General features: G+C 42.3%; 2 protein-coding genes across 2 annotated transcripts; one reads left to right on the top strand and one right to left on the bottom strand.

Moving 5' to 3' along the window:
• Positions 1-379: 379 nt before the first annotated feature.
• Positions 380-6,983, top strand: txndc12 (thioredoxin domain containing 12 (endoplasmic reticulum)). The gene is made up of 7 exons (XM_061242448.1): positions 380-537; positions 2,087-2,147; positions 2,747-2,799; positions 4,648-4,721; positions 4,917-4,986; positions 5,444-5,527; positions 5,817-6,983. Exons 1-7 carry the CDS (start codon positions 435-437, stop codon positions 5,894-5,896), a joined length of 525 nt encoding a protein of 174 aa, XP_061098432.1. The 5' UTR covers positions 380-434; the 3' UTR covers positions 5,897-6,983.
• A 1,265-nt stretch (positions 6,984-8,248) lies between these two features.
• On the bottom strand, positions 8,249-14,257 carry ptgfr (prostaglandin F receptor (FP)). Its single transcript, XM_061244004.1, has 3 exons — positions 14,154-14,257; positions 11,135-11,936; positions 8,249-9,383 (listed from the first exon to the last, which is right to left on the bottom strand). Exons 2-3 carry the CDS (start codon positions 11,915-11,917, stop codon positions 9,069-9,071), a joined length of 1,098 nt encoding a protein of 365 aa, XP_061099988.1. The 5' UTR covers positions 11,918-11,936; positions 14,154-14,257; the 3' UTR covers positions 8,249-9,068.
• Positions 14,258-21,022: the final 6,765 nt, after the last annotated feature.

Raw genomic sequence — 21,022 nt, forward strand, 5'->3', positions numbered from 1 at the left:
ACATTTGCGCTTTTATTTTATTGTAGTCATAAAATTGCTTTAAATAGTATATGCTTCACATGCAAATGCTCTTTGTTGTGTCATTTTGCTATACAACAGATGAAACGCCTGCAGTGACGCTTTTAAACATATTTAATTAACACGGACATATGACAATACACTGATATAATACAGGAGACGATTCTAAACGCTTGCTTGCTTTCATAACTCAATAAAAGAGATGGTTTAATTACTGGACATACTGAAATAGATAGACTACCATCTGCAGACACGATAACACAATTCTAAACTGTGTCATATTGATACCTTCGCTACATTGTCAGCAGCATGGAACATGCAAATCCCACCATATTCGTCACTTCCGTGTCGGAACATGTAACCGGATGTGAGAGCCGAGAGTGTTTCGCTTCGCTCGCCCTGCACTGGAACTCACAATGGAGACGGTAACACAGTTTCTTCGCTTAGCATTGCTTTCCTATTTCGTCGCTCTTTTTGTTATTTCTTGTGAGGTAACTGCTGCGGGGGTGAGTGGAAAAGGTAAGCCACATGTATACGGACACTAGACAGGCAGGGTTTGTATCTTCATGTAAAACCTTGTCATGATTTTTTGCTGGCTAGCTCACTCATAATTTATATTACATATATTCTCGACAGCCTGTCTCATTCATTTTTAGTTTTCCAGTGAACTGACAGCTGTTGCAACCCTTAGTTTTGTTTTGAAATGACGAACTGTGTTTTGAATGAGCGGCAGCCTCTTATTCAAAAAAGCTGTCTTATTAATATTAATTATATTCCGAAACGTCAATGCTAAACTGCTTCGTGCTTTTGACATTGCTGAATGTGCTGCTAAATGGATAACTGCGCCTTATAACTTCTCAAATTTCGCTCTCTAGCTTGTTTCTGCTAGCCTTTGTTAAACTGATACCTTTGTCTGAACACTGCCGAAGCGAACTGGGCCAAGATTGCATAAAGTCTCATCATGTTCATACAGTTCGTTGTATTTTACCTTTAACCATGTAGGTCAACAGGGAACTCGATTCCTACTTGCACTTAACCGGATTCTCCAGGTTTTATGTAGGGCGGGAATTTGGCCAGAGATTTTTTTTTTTAAATAACCACACTGAGCCACGACCTACATGTAGTTACTGTATCATTGATCATGTTGAATCCTTGAGGGCACCTTCTACACTAGTGTTCCCACATTTATCCTGTGGCATTGTAATGTTTTATTTGCTCTAGACTCTAGACTGAAGTGAGTGTTTCTACCTCCGCCTCAAATGAGTTTCGGGTTTGACATCAGAAATGCTTCAATATTGCACAGCTACACTTACTGTAAAATTATAATTACCGACATGACAAAGCAGGAAGTTTTCTAGGCAAATTGGGTGGTGATTACTATTGCCACTCCCACTCTTGTGCTTTGTTCAGCATCTAAATGGGAAACCAGAAGGCATTACACTATCTGTGGTTTAGAAGCCATTAACAGTACTGGGACATGATATTGTGTGGAGACAATTTATGTCTAACCCCAAGTTAGACCATGAGTTCATGTTGTCCAGAGTGACTTTCAAGACTATTTTAGCAAACAAGACCATGTTTAAGTAAACAAGAGGTCTACATCAGAGAGACACAAGGATGTAAAATGAGATGGTAATTGCATAACTCTTGAGCATAATGCTTGGTACTATTCATTGCCACAATGGCCATATTTTTATTAAACAAAAGTTTTCATTTTGGATGAATAATGATTACTTAGGTTTTCATTATTCAACATACCTACATGCAAATCTCATTCATGTGATGCAAATAGCTCCTAGGTGATGACACAAAAAGTGTATCCGCCTTTGCAATTTGGTGGACACACTTTACATGAAAATGCTTCCTGCATCCCTATTCCTGGTGAAAGGAATACACTGCAAATAAACCCGATCTTATCATCTATAAAGTGATTTAAATATAGCCATAGTTGTAAAACTGCAGTTCAGTGTGCCAGTGAACAAGAGTGGTTTGAGAACTATGTAAAGAGAATGGATGTGTTGGTGTTATTGTGTGGTTCCTGAGACTGCTTCTATGTGCTTCCTTTTAGGGTTTGGAGATCACATCCACTGGAGGACCCTGGATGATGGGAAGAAGGAGGCAGAGGCCAGGTATACAAGCTTCCAGCATTATAGGAAGAAACTCCCAACTGTGAATGGTTTATATGTGTATAGAGTTGACCTATTTTACAAGAAGATGGATAGATGGATAGATAGATAGGTAGACATATCCAGTACAATACTTTGAATAATCCTTCTTTCAACCAACTGTAAACACCATATTGAAATTGAAATCCAATAATAGGTACTTCAAAGATTCAACACTATGAAAATGGGGGGGGGGGGGGTAAAAATAAGTTATAAAAAATATTTAAAAAAGATTATTTGACATTCCATTTCAGTTCACCACCTTTCTCACTGGCCTAGATTACTACTCTGCCCTTTCTGTCATAGTCTTTGCCACTCTTCAAAATGGGCAGTTTTGCCTGTCCAAAAAGAAAGTGTATGCTTTCTTACTTAGAGCCAATTGTAAGCAGAGGGGCAAAAATAAAATAAAATCATGAATCTGTTGTCAATTTTTAACCCCTAACAGATACACATTTGTGGTAGCTGCAATGTGCAGAATTCTCCACTCAGTACCACTACACTTACAAGTCTTGGTACTGCATGTTTTCCCAGTTGTTGACTGCTGGTCATTTATTCTTGTGTAGTGGCCTGCCACTGATGGTAATCATCCACAAGACCTGGTGTGGAGCATGCAAAGGTGGGTTTAACTTTCCTTTTAATATTGAAGGGAGTCCTTACTTGAACCTCTCCTCTGTGTGCAATATTGTCATTTATTTTATGGGAAGGTACAATTAACAGCCAATCCCAGGCTCAACAGTGATGGTTATGAGTTAGGGCTACTGATTGTCTCATCCACCTGAAACTGTAGGCCAGGGGTAGAGGCCAAACAGGTCGAGCATGGGTGTTCAATCTTATCCAATCTTAGCGGCCTGTAGCGTAGTGGTTATGGCACATGACTGGGACACGCAAGGTCGGTGGTTCTAATCCCAGTGTAGCCACAATAAGATCTGCACAGCCGTTGGGCCCTTGAGCAAGGCCCTTAACCTTGCATTGCTCCAGGGGAGGATTGTCTCCTGCTTATTCTAAACAACTGTACGTCACTCTGGATAAGAGCGTCTGCCAAATGCCATGAATGTAATGTAATGTAATGTAATCCAAAAAGTAGCCAGTGTGGGAGCAGTTTTAGCCAAACACCCGACTCTGAAAAGGCACCAGCCTTTTTTTAAAATAAGATTGGACATCCCTGAACTAGAGATTCTCTAAAGCTGTGAATTAGTAGAGTCAGGGGGTCACATTAGGGCTGAAATTAAAATCTGCAGGATGGTAGATCTCCCAGAACAGGGTTGGGTTCCACTGGTCTACACAAATTTCCCGCCAGGGCCACGCTCAGCCCAGAGTCAATGTTGCAAAACGTTTGTTTAAACAGAAAAGGTGGCGTTTTGAACATCCTGTTGAACTGTGGCCAGGCTGACTGACGTAGTACGGTTTGCTCCTATGCCGTCTCAGAGGGTGTTCTCTGGGCTTTAAAGCATAGGCCTTGATATGTGTGTGTATATATATATATATATATATATATATATAGCATTAAACGGGACCCTCTATCAAACGGGAGCAAACATACCTCAAAGCCTGTTGCAAAACGCTGCACGCCGTTGGAAGGAAATCTATCGTTCAAGACCGAAACTGTAGCAAAGCTTCCTAGCCTAGAACACAAACACCCTGAGAGGATATACACAAGGCACATAATCGATCCCCTCCATTTTTCTTTCAATTGTCTGACCATAAGACATGTGAACGAGTCGCGCGGCCCAGTTGTGCTGCATTCTCGACTCGGACAAAGCTAATGACCCGACATCACGTGAAAGCAGGTTTATCCGAAATCCTGACCCACTATGGCTGACAGCACCAGGACAGTGTATTATTAGCTGTAGCTTTGCCCAGGGAGGTGCAGTTTCTGGCTGTGAGAATGTGTTCACGTTCCATCTGTTCTACTGCCCCCTCTGGTGAATCAGGGAGCAGCATTCTGTAGGCACCTGCTACTGATGAACTGCACCTTGAAGCAATGACTGCGTAACCGCTGGTGAAGTGAAAATGAGTGGCAGTTGGCAGCGTGTGTTTCTTAGGAGCGTGCCTAATTGTCTGCCCTTGGAGAGAGGGCATTACAGTGGGGAGATTGGCATAGAACAGGGGTCGGCAACCCTGGTCCCAGAGAGCCGCAGGGTGTGCTGGCTTTCGTCTCCACCTTAAAATAAGCAACCGATTCAGACCCAAGAAACCAGGTGAGGTGAGTTAACTGTGCAATCAACGGCTTTCATTGATCAATTAATGCCAAGTACCAATGAACGCCAGCACACCCTGCGGCTCTCCAGGACCAGGGTTGCCGACCCCTGGCAACAACAATTTGCCATTTCAAAATATCTAGACTGTATAGCCCCACCATGATCTTCACTTACTGCGTCTCCAAAAGAAAGGCCTATATCTCTGTCTGTCTGTATGGTTGGCTTGTTTGTAAATGACCACTTCTTAATTTTGTTTTTTCCTAAAGCTTTGAAGCCAAAGTTTGCTGAATCGAAGGAAATCTCAGAGCTGGCTCATAACTTTGTTATGGTCAATCTGGAGGTGAGGATGCCTGTTCAAGAGGAGGTTTTATCTACAATGCTGTTTCAGCCGAAATGTTCTGATTGAGTTGAATTCACATCAGTTCAATATCTCAGTACTTTTACGTATTATTCATTACACAGATTGAATTCATTGATTACACGGCCTGTTATGAGTTAGAGAGATGGCCTAACAGGAAAACTTGTTTGTCCACAGGACGAGGAGGAGCCTAAGGATGATGCGTTCAGTCCAGATGGAGGGTACATTCCTAGAATCCTTTTCCTGGGTAAGTACACTGAAGAGAAGCTAACAGGAGGGTGACATTTGTATTGGTCTGTTGGCTCTGAACATTTTATATTTGCATTATTTTGAGGATTTGTTAGTATGTTGGCTGTTGAGGAATTGGTTCATTAATTTGTGCAGATGGAGTGGTCCCGTAGGTCATTGAAAATCTTGAGAAAGATTGATTTTTAAATCTGACGGATAGTTTTATAATTTCTCTTGGTTTGTGTGTTAATCACAGGTTTCTATGCAGATGGACAGATCTCCTGTATTAATGAAAACACAAGCCTTTGTGAAATCAAAACAATTTAATCTCCTATAAACCGATTATTGTGTGAGGGAGGAATTTCATTTCTCAAATGTGGTTTTTAACCATGCTTTTAATGTGGATTTAGTGTAATTGCTAGAAGGGCTTTAGTCTAGATACTGTGTTTCAGGTTTTTCTGTTATTTTATCATCAGATCCCAGTGGAGCAGTCCACCCTGAGTTGAGCAATAAGGCTGGAAACCCCAACTACAAGTATTTCTTCAGCAATGCAGACCAAGGTAGGCGTGCTTCATTAATATTTTTACTTTGCAATTCGGCCATTTTTAGCCTTTCAGGGACACTATCGGAACTGGGAACGATACAAAACCGCAAACTGTGGTGCCTACAAGGATCCAGTAGGTGGCAGATCTAAACCACTAGAAATAGAACAACATGCTCAGCACAGCACACTCTGAGTACTTCCTCCCACTCTACAGCATATGGAGGAGGCGGAAATGTATTCGGGGTCAGTATCCGTTTGCACTGCGGAGTACAGTGATCTGACTGCCGCGCCTGCTCTCTCCGCAGTGGTGACGGTGATGAAGGAGGCCCAGGAGAAGCTGACCGGCGACGCCTTCCGGAAGGCGCACGCGGGTGACGAGCTGTGAGACCGGCGGGAGCCTGAACGTGGGCCGGGGTCCGGGGGCCCAAGGGTGACGGGGACCCGAGAGGAGGTCGACCCCCACGTCACCGGTCACCCTCACGCCCCGCGACACCGCCCCCCAAACTCCCACACAGCCTGCGTCCAACCCCTCCGGTTTCCAGACCAGTCATTGTCTGCTTTGGTGCCGTATACTGCCTTAAAAGCAGGACAAATTATTCAACTTTTAAGTCAGGAAAAAAAAAAACGTCATTAAGTCAGCCGTCCAGGTCATTGTGCAACGAATCGTCCTTGTTTGAAACTGCATGAGCCCAGAGAGTATCCACGGCACCGGAGCGCTCCCTCGACACACAGTCCGCATGAGGCGCAGTGCCGTTTTCACACTGGAAATCAGGCGTTCCTTCAGTTCAGTGTCATATGTTGTTGTTGTTTTTTTTGTTTTTTTTATTGGTCTTGTTCATGGCTCCCTCCCTCAGTTTAAAATTCACACTTTATCCATCCTAAGATTTTGAAACCGCATCTAAGAAGTTCTAGTTAAAAACACCCTTACCCACCACCACCACCATGCTTTACAAGAGCGCTGCAAGAGAAAGAGCACTGCACTATGTTCTGACAACAAGGGCGTAACGTTACATTCACTAAACCTTTGTGCTTCCATGCTCTTCTCGATACGTTTCCGTAGCCATGCTAACGGGCCCCGGTTACTCATACGCTCACCGCGACCGCGCGGGATGCTGACGTGGCCGCAGGTCAATCAGCCAACTCTGAGCTGTTTATACCGAATTACCACATTGTAATATTTGATAATTGACTCTTGAATCCTATCTTGTCACTTCCTGGGAAGTTTGCCACTGAGATATAGAATCTCAAAAAAAATGTATGAAGATAAAATCCTTTCTTTTGTTTTGTAAAAAAAAAAAAAAGTGAAATATGAGCCAGTACAGTATGTGATTTATACCTGCATATTGCATAAATAAATACATTTTTGAATGTGAGGAATAGCCTTTGCAATGAAATGGTATCATTGCCATGCCATGTTGTATTTTATATGTATATTTACATGGCCCAAGTGTTCAATAAAGTTTTCAACACAACACCTGACCTCTGGAGTTCTTCGGTACACGCTTTGCCTGCAAATGGAGTTTTTCACAGTAGCGAACTGGAGGTGACTTGACTAAAATGCACATACTAAATGGTTTTGAATTTCAAACGTTTATATTTCTAGGCTTTAAAAAATATATATAAAGAATCAATAAATGTGCCCACTTTTTTCTTACCAAATTAGAACTGTGAGGTTTTTGTGTTTTGTCTTCACATGGGACACTAAATCACATTCAATCACTCAATCAACTAACCAACACCGATTCTACACTCGACCCTGTTACCACAGAGAGAGAGTTAGCCAGGGATGGATGTAGGATTATACACTTTTTAAGTATAATCCCGTAGTTAAGCAAGCACATCCGCAGAATTTATTTTCTGTGAGGTTCCATCTAACTGGTTTACTTCTTTATTTTACTTGCGTTTTTCTAAATATTTGCTGTAGTTCAAACTAGTTTACATTGACCAAAGTATACGTGCTCTGTAGCAGGGAGGTCAGGCAAACTCAAGTGGTGATGAGAGGTGGTGGAATGCAAGATTTTGTAGTTTTAATAAGACAACTTGTTTGTAACTTATTTTAATAAACCACATAACTGCTTTAAAAGTCACGGTTGAGATATTAACAGAAGTTTTTTCGGACATAAATTTATGTCCTCCTAATGTCTCAACCACGAGTTTCGAAGCTGTTTTGTGCTTTAATAAAGTAAGTTACGAATACGTTGTCTTATTAAAACTACAAAATCTTGCATTCCACCGTCTCCCGTCACCACCACTCGAGTTCCATACTAGTCTGCCTCGCCTACCTGCTACACAGCCGGTATACTTTGGTTGATGTCAACTTGTTCGAACTACAGTAAATATTTAGAAACAGGCCCAGTGAAATCTAGACGGACAGAAACTACTCTGGGTAAGTAAGTAGAAAGGCATTTTCCCGACTGCCAAGAATGTACTTACTTCCAGACTGCATGCTGTCATTAATCTGATAAGGATTGTTTTTTGTTTTTTTTTTGAAATGGCATGTGTTTATGAGGCTCACTTCAAAATCAACGCCATATGAATTTATTCATTTTTAATCCATCCATTTTAAATACTCAATATCAACTTGACAAGTAGGCAGAAATTTCACATTAATTTATACCAAGGGTATACATGAACATTTAACACCTGTCACACAGTTCAGATGTTGAATAAGCTTAACAATGAACAATATTTACAAGTATGCCCACAACACATTCAAGCCTACAGTGATATGGAAGAAAACTATTCTTTGTAGTTCTTTGTAGTGAGGTGGAATGTATCCCTCCTGCTGAAAAAAAAACAACTCAAGCTAGGTTTTGAAACAGCTGGTAGCTGGTTGACCAGCTCAAACTATCTTTTGAAACAGCTAGTAGCTGGTAATTCCAAGCTGGATTTTACACCAGGGTTGGCATTTGGTAGTTTTAAATGAGTCTTTAATGTACTTTATTTAAATGTTTTAATATGAGTTCACAGCTCTACCTCACTCATGAATGACATTGACAGTGAAATATTTACGTCACCAGCTACCACATTTACAACATTAACACTGAAAATTACAAAGGTGTTGCGCCACCAGGGCCTTTTTCTGTCAATTAAAACAAATCATGATCCTATACCTCAAAACCGGTGACAAAACCAGTTCATGCCTCAACTTGTCAAAGAATGGCAATTGAAAGAGAGCAGATTTCCTCGCCTGTACGTTCTCCACCCAATCATTAATGCGTCCCGCTGTCTGGAGGAGCTTCCGGACTGTTCCAGTATCACCCGTGGCCAGAAGTCCCGAGGGGGGAATGCTGACCATAGCATTGCCCAGGGAGGAAGGGTCACATTCCCATGCCTCCCCCACCCAGTGTACCAGCAGCATTCCCATGGAAAAACTCACATTCCATCAGATGAGTATCACAGTGTAGAATGAGGGTAAACAATATGTAAGCCTGTTTCCTATGTCTCCGGGTCTTCCTCCTTCCCCTCTCTACGTTAAAGCTCGGGGAGGTCTTCGGTAATGGGGCCTTCACTTGCAGGCAAGCCTGGGGCTGGATTTATTTTCCCCCTGCCCACGCTCAGGTGCAGGGCACGGGCTTGATCGGGGTCATCGGCAGGGAGCCCGTCTCCAGGCGTCCGCAGTAGGTCCCGCTCGGGGGGAAGTTGCGGGCGCGCATGGAGCCCTTCAGGGTGCTGCAGTTCCACTTGTAGAGGGACTTCAGCCCGCAGCACCCGCGGGTCACCAGGAAGAGCTTCTTCACGACCGCCCGCCTCAGGAGAATGTAGACCCAGGGGTCCAGGATCTGGTTGCAGGCGGCCATGCGCACCACCAACAGCATCTGCCCGTAGCAGGGACGGCCCTGGAGCTGAGTGGTCTGGATGGTGACGGTGACCTGGGGGGAGTGACCAGAGAAACGGGTACGCTTACTACATGCCAGGAGACGAAGTATCTTTCCCCACAGTCCAGGTGGGTAGTTTTTTATTTATTGTAATGGAATAAATAAACATATTACACCCGAAAAAGTAGCATGTCTGAATGACAACAACAAAAAATTGAATGTAATGAAGCCACGTGTTTAAAAGAAAAAAAGCAGAATATTATTATTATTATTATTATTATTATTATTATTATTATTATTATTGAAACGTAATGATGCTTCATGATGTTTGACTTGTTTTTTCAATGTTTTAATATGCTGTACTTGTTTTGTAAATATACAGAAAAATACATGCTATAATTAAATACTGTATGCGTCACAGGAGCAACAAATTCAACAACAAAAGGGGAATAACAGCAATAATTACAGCATATAAGCACATACAGTACCTTCTGGATATAATGAAGTGTCACATAAGAAGGTCTGGCGTGGTATATAAAGCAGATTAAACCATGAGAATGCAGAGCCCATGAATCTATTGTTCTGTTTTTGTAGTACTCAGAGCATAGCGCAATTTACCACTCGGTGATCAATTTTATTTCCAAGTGCTTGGTGCTGTGCATAGAAAGTGGTGTCATTTGAGATTGATGCCATGCTAATGGGAACAAGAACCCAATAAGTCGTGAGCACTTCACTTGTTTTAGGATTAAATTATTTTTTATGTTCACCAACTGAAGCCAACGTTGATCCTTTGAGCTCGAAGAAATCGTGCATCACATCATCGTACAACCTCCTGACAGGATAAGATGTTCATGAGTAACTCTCATTTCAGCCCTCAAATGACAGGACAGGACCTTTTTCATACTTTCATACTTATTTTTTAACTTTTTTATTTCAGAAAATGTCATTAAAAAAAAAAAAAAAACTGAACGAATAATGAATCCATGATCAGCAAGCCATGGCCTCTGTGATCTGAAGGGTAAACTTTCCACCAGCATCTGATGCAGAGGTATCTGCTACAACAATGAATCAAGATTTTGTCCATTCAATGGCCAAAATTAAATCACTCAAACAGGTGCTGTCATGAAAACCTGTGTCTCCGGTGGATATCGCAGTGTGTCACAAATTACTTTGGAGCCCTCGTGTGCGAGAAGGGATGCACTTCAAGACCGTGGAGCTTGATTACTATTCCCCTCTCATCTATTTACTTCAAATAAATTCAGCCAAAGTAATTAAAAATGAATATCCCTTTAATGCATTTTAAGTGCTGCACTTTTACCTCTTAACAATTAAAAGAACCTTTCTCTCCCTCAGGGGAAATTGAGGCTTCACGGCATTCACTTCGGAATCTGTTGAGTGCCAACTCAATGACCCATGCCAAAAGATAATGAGCGAGCTGCCCTCCAGATAAGAGGTAAACCCAAATTCTTCAAGGCGGAGAGCTGTCACCTTCATGTCCTGGAGATCAGGATTAAGGGGGCGACATGGCTCAGGCAGTAAGAGCACTCGTCTGGCAGTCGGAGGGTTGCCGGTTCGATCCCCCACCCGGGCTGTGTCGAGGTGTCCCTGAGCAAGACACCTAACCCCCAAATGCTCCTGATGAGCTGGTCGGGGCCTTGCATGGCAGCCAATAGCCGTTGGTGTGTGAGTGTGTGTATGAATGGGTGAATGGAGAAGCATCAATTGTACAGCGCTTTGGATAAAGGCGCAATATAAATGCCTGCCATTTACCATTTAATGGGACTAGCTGAATAAAGGTCCCTTACCAGGAACGGGGCCCAGCAGACGCAGGACACCAGCATGATGGCCAGGACCTGGCAGATCATCTCCAGGTGCTGGGTGGTGCGCTTGCAGCTCCCGGTGCTGTGGAGTTTGGAGCGCAGCAGCGTGAGCCCGGTCACGGCGTTGCACAGGATGGAGACGGAGAGCGAGAGCAGGCCCAGGCCGGAGAAGAGCAGCGGGAGGAGGACGTCCAGCCAGTGCTGCGTCCCCTCCTGGCGGAAGAAGCACCAGCTCTGGGAGCTCTGGACGTGGTAGGACCGGTGGGTGAGGACGGGCAGCAGCGCCACGAAGGCGGCCAGGAGCCACACCAGGCCCACCAGCTTCTTGGTGTGGCGGGAGGTGAGCGCGGCCGAGTGGAAGAGGGGCCGGGTGACGCCGAAACAGCGCTCCGCCGCCATGGCGCTGCCCAGCAGCAGGGGGCTGAGGCCGAAGAACACCATGGAGGCGCCGAAGAAGTCGCAGAGCAGGCGACGGTGGACCAGCGCCCCCCAGTCCATGTCCACGCTGTACACGTATACCGCCAGGGAGCCGTTGATGAAGTGGCCCAGGAAGTTGGTCGTCACCAGGCCGCTGGCGAAGAGCAGGAAGGAGGCCCTGGTCTTCAGGCGGAAGCGACGGTAGGCCCTCGCCAGGATGAGGAGGGCCAGCATGTTGGACAGCATGCCCACGCTCATGGAGATGACGGAGTCCTTGACAGACAGGGGCGTCTGGTCAGAAGTGCTGTTGGAGGAGCTGCATCCGTCCCTGGCTGTCCCATTCCTGGACATGACCAGGAAAGTGGTCAGCCTGCAATGGGACAGACCATTTCAGCATTACACTGCTTCAGCAGTAGGCTTCCATTAACCCATTGGTCCTCACTCCTGGTTCTGGAGAGCCACAGGGTGTGCTCAGCACTTAATTGATCAATTGAAGCAGGTAATTACACAGTTAACTCACCTCATCTGGTTTCTTGGTTACGCCCTGCGGCTCTCCAGGACCAGGAGTGAGAACCATTGCATTAACCTCATGCAGTTCCCCAGGGCTCAGTCCTTTTCCCTTTCCTTTTCTCCATCAACATGAGATCCCTTGGCCCTGTTATCTCTGCTCATGGCATGTCAAGCTGATGACTACCAAACTCTTTCACTCTGAAAGAGTTCCCCCATCTGACACACAGGTCTCTGCCCGTATCGGCGCTTGCAGAGTCGTCCCAAGCGTACATCCAAGTTAATCAGACCCTATACATCGGCCAGAACACTCTGTTCCGCTAACTCTGGACACTTGGCACCTCCCCCTCACCGCACCTGCACTTCCCGGTCTGTTCGACTGCTGTCTGTTCTGGCCCCACGATGGTGGAATGACCATCCTGTGGAGGTCAGAAGTCTTTGACCACCTTCAATATGTATGCTATATAAAATGATCACACTTGCGTTTCATTATTTTTCTATTTGTGGTGTTGCTACCTGGTCAGTTATCTGATTTTTCTACAAGGGTTCAAGGGCTCATCTATGTGATCACTTGGAACCGTACTTCCCTCTGGGGTTTTCAGTGCACTTGTCCCTGGTTAAGATTTGCACTTTATTGTACGCTGCTCTGGATAAGACGTCTGCTAAATGACAAAATGTAATGTGATGTAATGAGTCCTGGTGAAGTAATGTCTCTCACTCAGCTGGTACCCTGAGGTCTCTGTTGCTAAGCTGGGAGGAACCCTGATGACTTCCACCCAGCCCGCCCGCCCCACAAAAGACAAGCTCATTTGCGTCCGGCCCAAGTTATTTCCAGCAAATCACAAGGCTGGGCCTTGATCCTCCACCTATAAAACCCAACCTTCGCACATAATGAGAGCCTTTATAGCAGTGGTCTCAAACTCGTTGGCGGGGGGCAGTAATTCATTCCAACCAATTACTGCTGCCTTAATTGATTACAATTAGTCATTCAGCATTTAACTGCATTAAAGGACAGCAAATAAGAACCAGTTGACATAATGTTATTTAGACAACACAAATAACACATTTCACTTCATACGTGTGAACATACAGCCCCAATTCAGCAAATAACTGAGCTAATTACATATAACCAAGATCTGAGGCTGGAATAAAAACCAGCAGACACGGCCACCATTGAGTTTAAGACCACTGCTTTATAGACTATTAAGTCATTCAGGCACTCTCCTTTGCTGGCACTTTTAGCCTCAGGTGGAGCCTGAGTGTCCTTACTGCCAGACCTGCCCACTTACTGTGTGAGGTAGCCAGTCTGGACAGTATCGGGCTGCTTTCACAGGGCACAGACAAAAAAATTCAGTTCTACTTCTATGCCTGATAAGAAAGTCGAAGAAAATAAATTGAATTTCTTGCAAGCGTGACTTCAGTCTTGATCACAGCCCTGATTTTCCATGCCCACTTGACACTGTCCATCTTTGAATTTGGCATTCTGAGACCTCAAACCAATTTCCCTATCAAATAATGTGGACTGTATTTGCTTTTAGTATTCACTTCATAATATTTAGAACTGACATCATCTTTATAATGCATTATTTCACCCCTTTTTTTTACCAGAAGAGAGCTTGTCCACCATACACACACCATACTCAATACCTTAATTTAATTATGAATAGCTAGTATTCCATATTTTTATCTCTTTTTATATTACAATTACAGAAGCAGATCTCCAATTTCCGCAAAGTAACATATGTTTGTACAGTAGAGTAGATTATTTATGGAATTTATGGATTATTTATTGTACTGAAAGCCGGATATTGTTATATATCGTACTTTTCAGCACACGACCACAGAATACAAAGTAGCCGACGGAGACGAATAACATATGGCTATTCCTTAAGAAGTAGTAGATAAATACAAAGTTTTATATAAAAATGATAAACATACATGTTTTTGAATTAATTAACATGTAAATGGACATAGCGAAGCCTACTCGTGGAACTTTACCACAAATTAAGGTAAAGTAACATCCCAAAAAAAAGATTGTTGCACACCATCCAAATAAGCTATCAAAAGCGAGAATTCTCACCTTTTCCCCGTATAGTATCCCAAATAGTCCACCACAATGTGGTATAGGCGGCTTTTGCCTCCCCCTGTTGAAGCTGTTCTTCAGAAATGAACTCCAAATTCGACTGAGACAGAGTGCAGACTGAGAAAGCGGCGTATTGGGGTCCAGTATTTAACTTCGCGTAATCTGCAGCCCTCTCAAAACGGATGTTTCAGTGCCCGGATCACTTAGGCTCGAATATGCAATTTACATACCGTCACAGATGAGAGCGGAAGAAAATCCAAATGTATCCATAGACGAAAATAAAAATAGCGAACCCGACGCCTAAGCGTGTATCTCAAGTAATTTTACAAGAAAGAGACCGCAAAAGATCGGGTCAAAGTAAACATTGTTTAAGTTGCCAATTACATGCAGATGTACGATTGAATAGTGACAGTGCAACAACTTTTAACGACTGTCCCACGCAGCTTCACTGTGGTCAGGTGGAAAGACACTACATGATAATACGATGTATGAAATCATGCATAAAAATGATGGGACCAATTTGTTCTGCTTATGCTGAGCACCCGACTTGCCAAATTTCACAGACGGTTTCTGATAATAGCTTTGAAAATGCAAATTGCAAGTCGGTTTGCCAAGGACTACCTTCTCAAATATCCCACTGTGTACCAACTGAAATAAATGCTGTCCCCAGGAGAGAAACTGTCCGCAGGAGAGAAAAGTGGTATTTTTATTTGGATGCAATTTCGTATGGGTTAATTTCTTATACACTTTTTATTCGAAGCAATGGAAGGATTCAGGCCAAGTTAAGTCTCAACTAGCCTAAAGGATAATGCATTTCCGTCACACGGTGCTTGATGCTATTCTGTTCACTTTCTGTTCCGTAGGTAAAACCTCGTTTTCTCTGAAAGACAGTAGACATAGATGGACCCAAATAGATGATAGGTGCACTGTAAAATATATACCTTTCATCTCTTTTGGGCATTGGCACATCCATAATTCAGAACGTTTATTCCATTTTATTTTTAACAAATGACAACAAAAGCATTGGAATGAAAAGACAGGTACCGTTAAAGGTTGTAGAAATTGTGAATAATGCAGCTATCACTAATGTTTTCATCCCTTTCAGCTGTTGAAGGGCAGAGCTGGCTGCTGGTGTAAACACTCTACGCAGTTGGTCAGGGCTACAATCATCCCTATGTTTTTCAACAGACTGCTATAAGAAGTGTATTCATTCATTCAGCTGTTTAGTGGCTACAAGCTTATGGTTATAGGTCCAGGGTCTTAACTACTACATTACGCCACCCTTATTATGTCATTTCCTGTTTGGGGATAGAAGCAGAACCTGTTTCCCTTCACTGGTGATAATGAACACTTTGCGTAAGGGTACAATTTTGCAACTTTACACTATGTAATGTGGGCCATTTGACTTCTCTGTCACTGAATATTCCACAATATAAGACTGCTGTAAGGCAGGTGGCATATACTTTTCATCCATCCATCCATCCATTATCTGAACCCGCTTATCCTGATCAGGGTCGCAGGGGGGCTGGAGCCTATCCCAGCATACATTGGGCGAAAGGCAGGAATACACCCTGGACAGGTCGTCAGTCTATCTCAAGGCACACACACCATTCACTCACACACTCACACACTCACACCTACGGGCAATTTAGACTCTCCAATCAGCCTAAAGTGCATGTCTTTGGACTGTGGGAGGAAACCGGAGTACCCGGAGGAAACCCACGCAGACACGGGGAGAACATGCAAACTCCGCACAGAGAGGCCCCGGCCGACGGGGATTCGAACCCAGGACCTCCTTGCTGTGAGGCGGCCGTGCTACCCACTGCACCATCCGTGCCACCATATACTTTTCAATATAATGTATTTATAAATGTTGGCAAATTGAAATTGTGGAAGTTTTTCACATAATCTTCACATAGCACTTTATTGGGAACTTATTCATGCTATTATCTAAATCAGCCAATTGTGTGGCAGCAGTGCAGTGCATACAATCATGCAGATACAGATCAGGAGCTTCAGTTAATGTTCAGATCAACCACCAGAATGGGGGAAAAATTTGATCTTTTACTGTGAAATGATTGTTGGTGCCAGACAGGGTGGTTTGAGTATCTGAGGAACTGCTGATCTCCTGGGATTTTCACACAGAACAGTGCAGAGAATGGTTCAAAAAACAAAAAGCATCCAGTGAGCAGCAGTTCTGTGGGCAGAAATGTCTTGTTAATGAAAGGTCAGAGGAGAATGGCCAGACTGGTGAAAGCTGACAGGAAGGAGACAATAAATGCAAATAACCTCACATTAAAAAAAACCAAATGTACCACATGTAAAACTTGTCCCCTGGGTCACTCGCTGAATAGCTCTTTCTTAAAGTGCTTACATTGCCATGGCTTTTCTGGGAAAATGTTAAATGAAGATAGATGTGAATGTTCTGTTGCTTTTCCTGTTAGGCTTTGGCACGAGGGCGTTTATTCATCAGTGGCACAGGAACAGATGAGCCCTGGGATATGTAAACTATGAGACATAGTGAACTAGTGAGTAAAGTTCTTAACTTTTTGTGTACCCTCAAAATAGATCTGCTCTGTTGTAAATGCAATAAATAATTCTGCTTCTATAAATCCTTCCAGTACTTTACTGGAATGTTGAAAAATAGTAATTTGTATCCGTTTGGTGCATGCTTTTGCGTGGATTTCAATTGTATCTCTTCAAAGCATATTTGGACAAACCTTACTTTTTCAGCTGTTTGTCTGGACTCTTCATATATATTTGTAGGGTGTTTTTTTAGACCAGCTACTTTTAGGGGATACCAAGTAGCCAATACAAGGTAGCTAAGCTGCACAAGATCTACCTGAGACCCAGCAGTAATTGTGATTGTTTTGGCATAATACTTAATGTTTTGAATGACAAAAAAACATGTTGCAGAGAAAATAGTGTATATACTATTTCTTTCATTTTTGTTCAATTTTGTATTCTATGCAATGTGCGACATGCAACCTCATATACATGCAAAGCATGTGGCCACAACCTTCATTCAATTACGCTCTTGAAGGCCACAGACGTCGTTGACGTTAGTACACACTGTCCTGTATCCAATTCAAAACAGAAGGAGAGAAAGAGAAAGGAGTTGGTATCCGGTTGGGAGAGAAAGATTTATGGGGGATGGAGAGGGAGTAAATATGAGGGGGGTTGCTGCATGTAGCCAGCAGTCGTCCAGCTGAGCGCTCCAGAGCAGTTAATCTGGACTGTACATCCTTCAGCTGCTGCAGGCGGACAACAGATGAACAGTCAACCTCAATAGTCATGAACAGTCAACCACAAGTCATGAACAGTCAACCACAATAGTCATGAACAGTAAACCTCAATAGTCACTATTGCACAATGAATCAGGGAATAGCCTACCAACCAAAAACCTCCCTCCCAGGACTAGCCAGCAATGACTGTTAAAAGTGAGAGAATCAGTGGCCTATGCAGTTTTGTGGCTTCCATGTAATATTAATGCTGCCATTGCTGGCTTTCAGTAAACTTTGTGATTATTCTCTATCATGTAAGTACAAATTAAGTGTATAATGGTTTGTTGCATTGCAATGAAAAAATGGCAGATAAGAGTTATCAAGGAATTAATTCACTGGTTGCAATGACGAATGCATTTTGACACTTCAAATAGTTTTCCTAATTCGTTGTGTAGTTTTCCATCATGAGGAAAAAAACAGACCATGTTCAGTTTCAAAGAGAGGTATTTTATACTTTAGGTCAGTGAACACAATCTAATATATTATCATAATAAATTGGACAAATTACTCACATTGTCTGAGGATGATCTAGATTTAATTTAAAAAGGTGTGGAAAAGGGGAATTCAGGTGATGATGTCTATCAGTGTTTAGACTGAGAACAGAGGATAGCTATTAATTCAGGCCTAGCCAGGGTCTTTAGTCTGGTCACAGAGAGCCACAATGTGTGGGAAAAATAAAATAAAATCATTACATGTTGTGACTGGTCATTTATCTTTTATGATCTCACAAAATGTGCGCAGTCTGTTTCTTATAAAATTATATTAGCAAATGTGGCTTTTTGTGGAAAATCTGCTAAGAGCAAAGATCTCTAAAGGCATATACTGTATTTGAAAAAAACCTGAGTGTTGACAATTAGCACAGCTGAATTAGTGGAAATCATTGTTTTACAAACAAGAAATAATTTAGTGGAAACCTAGGGTCATGTTACAAAAATGAAAATGCAATACAAAATATTTCCTGAAATCCCCTTCCTTAGAGGAGGTTTCAGAGTACTCCCATTGCAAGTGACAGAGGTGCACAAATTTTAATTGAAGACCGATTGAAAAACTTGATTTCAGATGGGAATCTTCAAAAACAACATGGCCATCTGTGTGACAGATATTCTGCTAATCTTGATGAAATTAAAGAGAGAAACAGGAAAGGAAAATGGGCTACGGAGAAGAAGAAGAGGAATACTACAGTAGTGATTAGATTAAAATATGTTGGTTGTAGTTAGAACTCACACAGCTGCGAAAACATTACTTTAAATGGCGTGCTTTCAATCTTCTATTTGACCTTACTTGGCTATTTGAAGAGCCCGCCATCAATGTATCATAAATTGCCTTGATTTCCCCAGAACTGGGGAACTATTGGAAACACCTGCCTGTTGAAAATAACCAGCCCAAGAACCCTTGGAAACAAAACAGTGTCAGCAGCTGTTGTGCATTGTTATTTGACATCGGACGTTATCCACTGCGGGGACTTTGCATTGGCTGAGCCATGATACAGAAGTGCAAGCACCTTGGCAGAGGATGACCACAGACGATGTTGTGAAGCTGTAGTCATGACAAGAATCAGCATGAGGAGAAAGAGGAGACAGCTAAATAGTGGTGTGGAAGAAAATCCATCAGAGACTGAACTGCATTCTATAATTATGGTACTTTTGTACATAGTGAATACATCATTGTATTGTTTGTGAGAAGTAAAATACACTTCTAAATAATCATCAAATTTACAGAGCCGATCAGATGTGCTAGTGAGCGGGTATCTGCTAACTTCTCAAAGACTGCAACACATCTGAAGATACTCGTGGAAGGAAAGGAAATAACAAAGGGGACACACTTGAGAAATGCATCCAAAATAGAGCCGTTTCAAAATATGATCAGATTACTCTTCTAATCAAATAAAATTACAACAGATAAACGGCAAATGACCTCACAACAAATCCAAAAACAAATTACTCCAATATGACAGAGGAACATTCTGTGTTTTTTATCAGATGTTTTGTTTCATGAACATACATTGTTATTACCATGAATATTGAAACCCCCGCAATAATACACTCTGGCAGGTGTTAAAACATAACAAGCAATAGCATAAAGTGTTAAAGTCCCATCAGAGGATGCAAATTGTGAACATGTTGTGACAGTACAATTATTCCCACTCTCCTGTCTCTCTAGATGGTTTCGTGAAATGCAGGCTGCTACAATGACCGCATCTCGTTAGTGTGTTTACCCAACAACCTGAAGGAAATAGTTGATGCAATTTTTGCTTTCTTCCTTAGACAGGGTATTTTTGGATGCTTCTAAGCTTGCTTACAAGCTTAGAAGGTTGCTCACAAAATTCCAGTAATCAACAAAATGATATGGTATTTTGCTGTAATTGTGATATGCATGAATGACAACTTCCTCCTTGCAAATTGCCTCATACTTTCTTAATGGTAATGATTTAACGACCGTAAGAGTAGTGACTGCATTGCTTATTACCTTCAGAAAAAATACATGAGAGGAACAGAAGAAATTGTAGAATTTATGAAGCGCAAGAATAATCATTTTCATCAGGTTAGGGAAGAGCATGGCTTTACAAACAGTGGCACCCAGGCTAACCCCATTAAAAATGCACCGGATAATGATGATTTGTTGGGAACTTCTCTCTTGTTCCGGTGCCATTTTAATTCCCCCGGGTCATTCTATGCCAACTCCAGGAGGTTGTACCAAAGCACCTCTTGGTAACCAATGATGAGATCCAATATTCCTGACTCCATTTGGGTTTGCCGGTAGCGCCATTTCCGTCGAGTGTCGCAATGAAAAATTGTACAGAATGTGATTTTTAGGTGTTTGTAGATTTGCGTGTAAGGATACTTTTTTTAATGTAGAATTCATATCTGGCTTCATGCATCTACTTTCATTTTGGAGATTAGGCCCTAAACTGCACTTTATTATAATGGTGACCAATTTTGGAGGGCAATATTTCCGAAAGTAAACATATATCAATTTGTAAATGAGAGTCATCAGAGAGAACTTTCTCATTGTGTAAAGATAAGGTGTACTCATAAAATGCATTTTCTGAATTGATGAAAATGGATGCTACTTGCAATCTGCAAGACGTTTACTGGTGTTTAAAGGGTTAAAGTATTTAAAATAAAGGGTACTTTAGGAGCTGAACCATTTTGCGGTTGAGAAAGAGAATCCAAATGAAACAAAGGTTCATTGTTCATAATGAACATATAATCGTCATTATCAAGTGAACAATAACAGGAAAAAAGTATTTGGGGAGTAGGTAGAATGTAGGGTCAGTTCCTCCTCCAGATGAGATCAGTTCCTTTCAAACAAATTCCATTCTTCCATGTGAAATTAATTTGTTTTACTCCTTTAGCGGACCCTTAACCCCTAAGCTTTGTATTTTATTGATTGCAAAATGCAAAGCAAAATATGCAGGTGAAAAAATGCATTGTAATGAGCCATTCCCGAGGAAGCGCTCAATTTCACAGGGTGCTTCACTGGAAGTACCAATTCCACTCACCTTAGACTTTATTTTGCCCTTCATCAATTTCCTCCTAACAAGACATCAACCCTGTTTGTACAAAAGCCATTAAAATAATC

This window comes from Conger conger, chromosome 5 (assembly GCF_963514075.1).
Source record: "Conger conger chromosome 5, fConCon1.1, whole genome shotgun sequence".
NCBI lineage: Eukaryota > Metazoa > Chordata > Actinopteri > Anguilliformes > Congridae > Conger > Conger conger.

Excerpts from the sequence above, each read along its gene's own strand:
- txndc12 (XM_061242448.1), top strand. The coding sequence starts at position 435 with ATGGAGACGGTAACACAGTTTCTTCGCTTAGCATTGCTTTCCTATTTC. Across the intron at positions 2,148-2,746 it reads AAGAAGGAGGCAGAGGCCAG|TGGCCTGCCACTGATGGTAA; the intron begins GTATACAAGCTT and ends ATTCTTGTGTAG. Across the intron at positions 4,987-5,443 it reads TCCTAGAATCCTTTTCCTGG|ATCCCAGTGGAGCAGTCCAC; the intron begins GTAAGTACACTG and ends TTTTATCATCAG.
- ptgfr (XM_061244004.1), bottom strand. The coding sequence starts at position 11,917 with ATGTCCAGGAATGGGACAGCCAGGGACGGATGCAGCTCCTCCAACAGC. Across the intron at positions 9,384-11,134 it reads TCTGCTGGGCCCCGTTCCTG|GTCACCGTCACCATCCAGAC; the intron begins GTAAGGGACCTT and ends CACTCCCCCCAG.